At 47.7% G+C, this 9,919-nt stretch overlaps 1 protein-coding gene and 1 long non-coding RNA gene across 2 annotated transcripts in view; one reads left to right on the forward strand and one right to left on the reverse strand.

The window, feature by feature from the left end:
* Nucleotides 1–568, reverse strand: part of CLTCL1 (clathrin heavy chain like 1) — a 43,698-nt gene extending 43,130 nt beyond the window's left edge. Inside the window, 1 exon segment of the mRNA XM_014518928.2 lies at nucleotides 181–568. Coding sequence (XP_014374414.1) covers nucleotides 181–222 — 42 coding nt within the window. The 5' untranslated portion in view covers nucleotides 223–568.
* The window catches only part of LOC112549922, a 20,274-nt gene continuing 10,413 nt past the window's right edge, over nucleotides 59–9,919 (forward strand). The window contains exon 1 of the long non-coding RNA XR_003093548.1: nucleotides 59–206. This is a non-coding gene — a long non-coding RNA (uncharacterized LOC112549922). The remainder of the gene's footprint in view (nucleotides 207–9,919) is intronic.

Consider the following 9,919-nt stretch of genomic DNA (forward strand, 5'->3'; position numbering starts at 1 on the left):
CGCCGCTGCCCGAGGGAAGGGGGAGGGCGGGGCCCGCTCATTCATTCCTCACGACGTCCTCTGCCGGCCCCGCCACCCCCGGGCCGGGCGCCGCCATCCCCGGCCGTGACTCGGCACAAACGGGGGCGGATGCGAGGCGCGGCCCGAGGGGCCTAGTGCGCACCCCGCAGCCCCGCTCACCTGGAAGTGCTCCTGGAAACGTATGGGTAGGATCTGAGCCATGTCTGCGGGCGGCGGGGCCCGCGGGCGGTGCGGTGCGGTGCGGCGAGAGGCTCCGTCCGCCCCGGCGGCCTTTTCTGTGTGGGCGCCGCGGCCCCCTCACTCCGCCGGATCACTCCGCCCGCCCCGGCCCCAGTCTCGCAGGGTCTCCAAACAAGTAGTCCCTGCCCTTCCCCCCGCTCCGCCGCTGCCGCTCCTCCGCAGCCCTCTCGCGGCTTCCCCCGCCCGCCGCGGCCACTCCCTCTGAGCAGCGTGTCGGGATTACGGAGGGCAGGCGGCGGCGGCTGCCCAAACCTGAGGCATCGGAAGGATGCAAGGAGGGAGGCACTTGTCAAGCCCTCCGTATCCTTCCGCTCGAGCCGCGGTGTCACGTGACCCCGTCCCCGGTTGGGGCGGGCGGCATGAGACCCGCGGGCGCTCACCCCTCCCTGCCCCCGCGGTCCCTGCACGTGTCCCTGTGGCAGCCCCATGGGGGCCCGCTGCCTGGGAGGATTTTGCTGTCTTCCCAAGAGAGAAAAGGTTGAGGGGTGGGCACAGTGCAGTGCCCCACGGGCAGGGGTGCCAAGCAGGGCCCTCTTGCCTCCCCACGCAGCAAAGTAAGGGCCAGGAGACAGCAAAGGTCTTCCCCCGGCATTGCACAGCTTCACTGGAGCATGTGATGCAGCCCCAGCACCCAAGAGTAGACCTGGGTCCCCCTGAAAATGAAGCCGAAGTGGCACTACAGCACAGTCGTGCAGACGCACGGTTTTTACGTGACGCTAATGCGCAGTGCAGTAATTCTGCAACGTGCTAGTGCATTCGCACGGGTTTTGCCAGCCTCGCTAATGCCCGGTAGACCCGAGCTGCTCCGTGTGGCCCCTCGCCCCCTTCCAGTGATGGCAGGGACACGCATCGTGTTGCACGAGCCTGCCGGGTCTCCACCGGAGCCAGCTCTCCAGCCTCCTCTGCGAGAAGCACAGGCCTGGTCTTAAATCCAACCCTGCACTGCCCGTGACCCACCCAAGGGACACGGCATTACAGGGACAGCAAGCTCCTGAGCACCATCACACTGCCTTCAGCAGAGAGCTGAACAGATTTATGGCCCATTAGTGATGTCTGATGCGTGGTTAGATTAACCTGCACCGTACACGAGTAGGAACGCTGCTCCTTCCCCTGGGTCTCGGCATTATGAAGTGACCAGGCAGCATGACCGAGAGCTGGGGGATGGCATCTCCAAATGGCCCATAAGCATTCTCTTTTCTTTTTTTTATCCCTTTCCCTTCCCTTGGGTGATTGTGATCAGCTGGCAGAGGAGTGAACAACGACAATGACAGTAATAGTATTTGTGATAAATTGCAGCAATCAATTGTTTTACTTGGAAAAGGAAGCTGGCTGCTGCAGTATTTCCATCTCCTGCGATTTTATCCAGGGGCCTTATGCTCCTTTTCCTGAAAGCTCGGCTCCTGGAGTCATGTGATTCCAGGAGAATCTCAGGTTTCATATTAAAAAAAGAGTATTTTCCTACTGTTTAGGGTGACCAAGAAAAGCTGAAAAAGTGACACCTAGGGGTTCAAAACTAGAAGTCCAAAGAAAAGAACTCCAAAAACTCACAAATTGTATACTTGTATTATTTTTCAGGCAATGACATGATTTTTAGAGCTGGAATCCTGAATTTTTTTACTCTGTGGACTAGAGGGTTACCAGCACCAGACTAGGTTTACTAAGGGATCAGGTGTTGAGGCATCCTGTTAACCTGCTGCAAACTGGAAGCTGGAGTTACCTGCCTCGGCTCCCTACACAATGCATTGGGACTAGGTGCCCAGGAATGGGACCCATAGGAGCCAGCAAACAGAACAGGCAGCCTGAACCGGTCAAAGAGAGATACCAACAGAAAACACGACATAAGCCCTGCCCCTCAGAGGGGTTTGGGTCTCTAACTCTGGCCTGGGTGGGTGCTCTTTTCTCTGCTCACATTCCCAATGTGAACCCCTGGAGTTGTCGGCTCCTTTCAAAAACTGAGGAGGGACCATACCTCTGCCTTTTAAAATAGGAGTAGGCGTAGTGCTGCCTCCAGCCCAGTCCTGGCAGCAAGTACTAGACCATGAGTCTCTCTCCCCTGGCGAGTGCCCTAATAATAAGGCATTACAATCAGACTCTCTCTGGCCCAGTTGTGTATTTTATACAAGGTGGAGTAGCTGCAAGAGGATGGACTGTACACCCTACAACCTGGTGGGTCTGAATTTAAGAGTCCCATACCCACAGCTTTGGGGCTCTAGGCAACAGGAAGGGCACTGTCTCCTCAGGCCATGGGTTTTTTTGGTTAGATGTAGGCTGAGCACACTTGTTTGATCAGTGAGATTGGCATAGAAATTACTAGTTTGGAGGGGCTGAGAGGTGAATTAGGCACTGAGCAGCTCCACATTGTCAGGGATTTAAGCGGTTATGAGCAGCCCAGCATCAGAAACTTGGGTGCTTCTGGGACTCAATCAGTTAAACCTTTGGTGCTGAGGGACCTAGAGCCCACCAGGAGTTAGACAGGGCTTTTGTGAATGCCACTGATGCTGAAAGGTACATAGAAAGACAGTGGGGCACCCTAGTCTCCTTGTGTGGCCAGTCTACAATTGCTGCAGGCTTTAGGAAGCAATTGCCCTGTCTCTACTATATCCTTCATTTCACAAACAGATGGGTGTTTTGTGAGGGAGGTTGCCTGCCTCCCAGGAATTAGGTTTAGGTCACTGCCTCAGGGATGATCTACACATGGCTTTCATACCTAGAAATCTCTGTTGGCTTAGAAACATAAAGTCAAATTTGCCCAACTCCCTAGTATTGGCACATTTACCCTATCATGAAGGGAGTTGTATTGGTATTGTCCTAAGCTGTACCCTTGTACAGCAGACCTGTGCCCAAAGTTGTTCACCGAGTTCTTGATGTACTCCCCTGATGTAGCGATAAGCCACTACCAAGTCCCCTCTCAACCTTCTCTTCTTTCGGCTAAAGAGGCCCAGGTCCCTCAGCCTCTCCTCCTATGGCTTGGCTTGCAAGTCCCTGATCATACAGGTGGCTCTTTTCTGGACCCTCTCAAGCTTTTCCATGTCCTTATTGAAGTGTGGCACCCAGAACCGGATGCAGAACTTCAACTGCGGTCTCACCAGTGCTGAGTACAGCAGGAGTATCACTTCTTTAGTTTTACACGAGATGCATTAGTTGATACATGCCAGCGTGTTGTTTGCCCTGCTGACCACCGCTTCACACTAACAGCTCGTATCCATACGATGATCAATCATTACTCCTAGGTCCCTTTCAGCCGTGGTGCAAGTCAAGCTGTCACCACTGAGCCTGTGTGTATGTTGAGGGTTGTTTGCCACCAGATGGAGCACCTTACACTTGGAAGTATTAAACTTTGTCTGGTTCCGGTCTGCCCCACTCTCGAACCTGTCCAAGTCCGCCTGTATCTGCAACCTATCTTCTGGTGTGACCACACTGCCGCATAACTTGGTGTTGTCTGGAAACTTGGCCAGTGAGCTTTTCACTCTCCCATCCAAATCATTGATAAAGATGTTGAAAAGCATCGGTCCAAGCATGAACCCCTGAGGGACACCACTGGCCACTTCGCTCCATTCATGGGATCTATTCATGAGAACTCTCTGGGCCCTACCCTGTAGCCAGTTTCCCACCCACTGAACCGTCGAGAAGCGCAATCTGCCAGTTTTCCCACAAGGATATTGTGAGATACTAGATCAAAAGCCTTTTGGAAGTCTAGGTATATAATGTCTCCCATGTCCAGGTGGCAAGAGACCTGATCATAGAAGAAGATGAGGTTGGTAAGACCCATGACAAAACCATGCTGGCTGTTATTCAGAATCTTACCTTCTGCGAGCATATCGCACATAGATTCTTTAATGAGTTTTTCCAGGATTTTCCCTGGGATGGAGGTTAGGCTGATTGGCCTATAGTTGCCCGGTTCTCCCTCTTCCCCTTCTTGAAGATGGGCACTATGTTGGCCCTCTTCCAGTCCTCAGGGATCTCCCCTGTGTGCCACGAATTCTGAAAGAGCTTTGCCAGGGGTTCTGCGATGACCTCAGCCAGCTCCTTCAGCACCCTTGGATGGAGTCCATTCGGTCCTGCTGACTTATAAATGTCTAGCTTTTCTAACTGGTATTGCACCCACTCAGCATCCACAGTGGGGAGGCTGTCAGTCCTGGCATGTCCCCTATGAGCCTTATCTCACTTGACTTTCCCCTTGGTCCGGTGAAACACTGAAGCAAAGTGGGCATTCAGGAGTTCAGTTTTTTGCCTGAATGTCAGTTACCAGCTGTCCCGAAGTGTTAAGCAGGGGTCCCACACTTCCATTTGTTTTCCTTCTACTGCCTACATACCTAAAGAAGGACTTCTTATTGTCCTTGACTCCCATAGCTAACCTAAACTCCGTCACCACCCTGGCTTTCCTGATCATATCCCTACAAATGCTGGCCACAGTTGTATAGCCCTCCTTGAGGACTGTCCCTAGCTTCCACCGTGCATACATCTCTTTTTTCTTTTTTAAGAGGACCGCCATGTCCCTATTAAGCCAGGAGGGCTTGCCAGCCCTTCTGCTGCCTTTCCTCTTTGCAGGAACGGTTTTCTTTTGTGCTTTGAGGATCGTATCCTTGAGCAACGACCACTCTCTGTGGCCACATATCGTGCTCATGCAGACAAGTACATGAGCAGGATATGACTGTCAGTGGATTCATTCTAGGAAAATAAATCATACATTTCTATTTGCCTCTGCAGTCACTCGTTTAATGCTGATTATCAAACATTCAGTGTTATACCTTCTCCTGTCCCCTAACTGGAAACTTTTTAACTAATTAGATCTGGAAGAAACAGGTGATTTTCTCTCTGTGGTGAAATGCTTTTCTTCCTGAAAGTGGCAGTGGTGGCTGCACAATCATCATGTTTAATTTCTTTCAGACTCCTTGACTGCATAGTTTCATTTAATGGAATCAGGAGAACTACAGCTTAGCATTTACAGAGAAAAACATTTTAAATCTTCAAGTCATAGGCTTGCAACATTCCCCATTTCACAAATACAACAGGAACCTGCCTCCATTTAAATGTAAAATTTTAAAGGAACTAATCAGAAAGAGGAAAAAGCAGCTACTTTGTCTTTGAGAGTCTTATAACATTCCCCAAAAAGCAAGTGAGGTCAAAATATGGATTGACTTAACTTGCTCTAGTTTCCATTTTAAGAAAAGTATGCTATGTTGCTGTAGGCCTTAATGGCTGATGCTGGGAATGGAAATTAGTGGCTCAAAAATTCAGAAAAGCTCAAGGTATTGACAGGTTACAGCATTTCAAGCTTTCAAGATGGAAATAACTTTATTAGCAAGAATTATAAATTAAAATATGAACGTTTGAGGGTAAACGCTTCACAATCTGGCACAAAGCAGTTAGTTGCCTCCAAGCAGCTCCCCTGATAAGAGAACTGAGACGCCTTTTCTGCAAACATCAGATTGAGGTGTCTCTTAGCTCCCCATCCCAGCTGCTCAAAAACAAGTTACTTCCTGCCAACTCCCATCTTGCCCAGTCCACCCAGTTTCAACAACCCTTATTAAATTTATTCCAAAACACCATCATGCTCCCCTCATAATTGACAGATAAGAGAAAATATCCGTTTTCACATGTTCTTATTCACCTTTCTTGATTGGCAGTCTCTTGCCCTTCCTACCAAGCAACTCTGACTATTTTCATTGCATTTTACCCTCTATTTTCCCCAGGTAAATTCACCGAATTCCATCCCATGTAACATATGTGAGCACTTCAAGGGAGACTTTGCTGTCTGGGGTACTGACCCCTCTGTACAAGTATTCCTAGGTGCACCTGTACATTTACAATTGGGGGTGCTTCAGATGATAGACACTATTGTTCAGGTCCAAATTAATACCTAAGTCAATGGGAGACTTTCCATTGACATCCATGGGCTTTGGATTGGGCCGTTTAAGTAGAGCATGTATTATTATTGCTACTCTCTCTGGCCGTTTAACTGCTCCCACCTTGTTCCCCTTCTAAACTGCAGAGTCACTGCACTTAACAGCTCTAGGGAAGGCTGCATTTAGCCTGCAGCAGCCTGGATGGAAAACCCAATAATCGATGCTTCCTCCTCAGTTTCTTAGGCAACTGCTTTCCTCCAAAGACGGTCTGTTCTCTGGCTCCTTCTCTGGAGGAGAGGGTGCTGCTCTTTTGCAGCCTTCAGACAAGCATTCTCCATCCTGTGGAAGAGCTCTGATTTCAGTGGAGAAGGCAAGAGCACTTCAGCACGCCTTGCCACGCTGCCCAGAAAAATCAGCCAGCAGAGTTTCTCTTCAAAGCATGCTGACCTTTAGAGTGCCCCTTGAGTCCCCACTTCACCACATCTCTTCAGGGGCACTTCTCATGGAGGAAATTGTTTAATTTGTAAAATCTTGAGGTCCTCTACCTATTTTCATAATCAAAAGTTAAAAGGCACCAATAGTCAGGGCAGCGAGTGTGAGCACTAGTGCCCTCTACTGGACAACATGTGAAATCCTCAAGTGGTAAAAACAGGGCTCTCCTACTTCTCCCTGCCTACCAGCACAAGACTATAGGAAGCTGGAATGGGTGCTACAGCAGTGACTGCTGAATCTTTGGTAGCAGAGGGAATCTTCTTCTATTTATGTTGCAACTGATCTTTTATAGCCAGCCTGATCATTGTGATTTTGCCTAATAGGACTGTGAAAATCCCAGAAGCTAAATGGTGTCCATGCTTCATGGTGCTAACATGATGTGTGTAGCAAGGAGCAGTAACTTCCCATCACCTCCAAAAGTGGCACTCTAGCATGTGCAAACAGTGGTATGATGAAGGGCCCCCATTCCCCCACCAAGCTGCTTTACCAGTTCTGCTTTCATGTCATGGTCCAGTTAAAAAATACCTTCCTTTTATTGGTAATGACAAACTGGGTGCATCTACAAGTTCATTAATGTGCTGTTATTACAGCGCATTAAGTTTAGTACCTGCAATTACAGGTACTAAATGTGCCGTAATCAGCGCTACGGCACAGTAGTGTAGACACATGGTTTTTATGTGATGCTAATGTGCAGTACAGTAATTATACTACATATTAGTGCATTAGCACAGTTTTTGCCAGCCACGCTAACGTGCAATAAAATTACCCTACTGAGACATTGGCGTCTCGTGTAGACATGCCCACTATCTCCATGCTCCTGCTTCTGGCCTGGAGACTGGGGAGTTTTCCCCTTTCCTTTCTCTCATTTAGCACTCGCCTCTGCTCTTTTCTTCCCCACAAGCTGTTTACTGCCAGCCCAAGCACTGTCTCCCCTGTCTGTTTCCTGCCATCTTTCATCAATGTCTTGCCTGCTTCCCCTCCTCGATTCTTCATTTCTACTCGAAACATATTTTTCTTTGGTGATGTCACTTCTTAACTTCTGTCCATGTCTTGTTCTTATTTGTTACTGTTCCTGAGCACCATAACTGCATTTAACCCCTGAAGGCAGTGCTATCCAAACCATGGCACTGGGCTTGTTCAAGGTACTTTCCGAGCCTGTGGGGCTCTCCTCAGAGATTTCTGTAGAGCATTGCACAAGATTCTGATGATAAACTGCTAAAACTGGTGGTTTAATTCTCTAGACACCGTTTGGCCATTAAAGCTCCTATTCTGTCTCCTTCCTTCGCCCATGCATGCGCGTACATGCAGGCATGTACAAATATTTTTAAGAAGATTGATGGCAAATATGTGCTAGTGCTCTGTATTTTTGGTTTGTTTGTTTAATTCCTGGCACACCCTTGGGATAAATTTAGGAATTTATCCCTTCAGGCTGTTCATGCACTCCTTCCCCAGACAAAACTCCAGCTTAGAAATTCTCAGAACTACCCTTGCCATTGTATTTGACAAGTTTGGCTTGTGTTTAAAGTCAGGATGAAGAGCAACATCTAGCATTAGCTGCAATGAGAGTAGGAGCTTGGCAAAACCATCTGCACCCACAGAGCTAGCTTTAGCACTGTATTTAATTTACTCCTGACTTGTCTGCACTACCCCTGACTGTTCTCCCAGAAGCACTACTATTTAATGACTGTATCTTGGTCCTACTTTGTTCGATGCATTGACATTCATCCTGTTTATATTACTTGTACTGTAGTTTGGTAATTCTCTACTGGATACTTAGCTACTTGCATTCTCTGGAGTTTGCAGCACAGAGGCTGAATTACTTGCATGCCAGTGTATTAGGCAGCTGAAACTGCAGCTCCTCTGGCCTGGCCTTGTAAAAACAGTCTGCCAAACAGTGACGCAAAAGAGAGGAAAGGGCATGGGAGTCAACGTCTGTCTTCAAAATCATGACAAATGGATCACGGCCACTTGCTACATCGCATCTTTCAGAGGCTGGATTCCTCCGGAGTGTTTGCTGTGGCAACTCATCCATCAGAAGGAGGATGGTTAAACAAGTCTTCTGAAAATGCAATTAATGAAAAGAAATGAGCTATCTAACACATCCCAAGCATGCATCTTTAACTAATACTTCACGTTCTAGAGTGATTGAAAGCCAGCTACAGTACTAATCAGGCTATGTGGTGATCTAGCAAAGGGCTGAGTACTTAAACAAACATCACTTAGGAAATAGGAGTAGTAAGTGTGCATTCAAGGAATTGAAGCTTTCTAACCAAAGATCAACAAGTGATTTAGGAAATATATAGGAGGTGTTAGAGCATTTTGGTTATTGCCTTTCAAAAAGGCCTTCAAGAGGAAACCGCAGTGCCCAGCTTCTTCCTATTAGTCAGCTGGCTTAGAGCAAATACTGCAGTGCAGAGCACTGGGCCAGACCACACTGGAGAACATTTTAGTAAACCAGGCAGATGATACCAGACTTTTAAAGTTCTATAGTACCCTACAAAAATCTGATTGAAATCAGCTGCCTTTTGCTCTTCATTCATGCTGGAAAGCAGCACACTGTGGGTGCGTGTACATGAGACGCTGACTGCTCAGTAACCAAATAATACTGCGCAATAGCGCGTCACAGCATTAACAGTGCTAATATGCTACTGCACAGTAGTATTAGGCTACTGCACAGTAGCACCGGCAAACATTATTTAAATGACGCTACTGTGCAGTATCTCTGGTTACTGCACATTTATTTAGTACTTGTATAATCAAGTACAAAATAAATGCACAGTAACCACTACACAGCAGCATCTCATGTAGACATACCCTGTGAATTTGGAAGTAGGGCTGCTGTTGGTATGACACAGGAGATTTTTCCCCTTTCCAAATGTGCTCTGAAGCTCCTACTTTCTATATGAATTCTGTACCCTTCTTGGCACTGGTGTAGAAGCAGGTACAACTCCCCCCCCCCGCCCCGAAACACATAGGAAAGTGAAGTTTTAAGAGGATTTCCTGAACTATATCCCTCCTTCAAAATGCATGTCAAACAATGACTATGGTGAGACAGTATGTGAATATTATTAAGACTTTATATTGCAGTAGCACTCTGAGGTCACTTTCATGGTGCAGACATATCTGCCTCCACTAACTTAGCCTTTTAATTACTTTGAAATTACAAAATGCACTGGTAGGTGAAAAATAGAAACCGTGATATATGTGAATGTGTTGAGTCTGCACATGTGAATCTGCACAAGTTACTTTCTGTTGAATCTGCTAATGCCAATATAGGTATAGTTTTACTTTATTTTCCCAGTATATTTTGCCCGTCAGTC

Source organism: Alligator sinensis, unplaced genomic scaffold (assembly GCF_000455745.1).
Source record: "Alligator sinensis unplaced genomic scaffold, ASM45574v1 scaffold570_1, whole genome shotgun sequence".
Taxonomy (NCBI): Eukaryota; Metazoa; Chordata; order Crocodylia; family Alligatoridae; genus Alligator; species Alligator sinensis.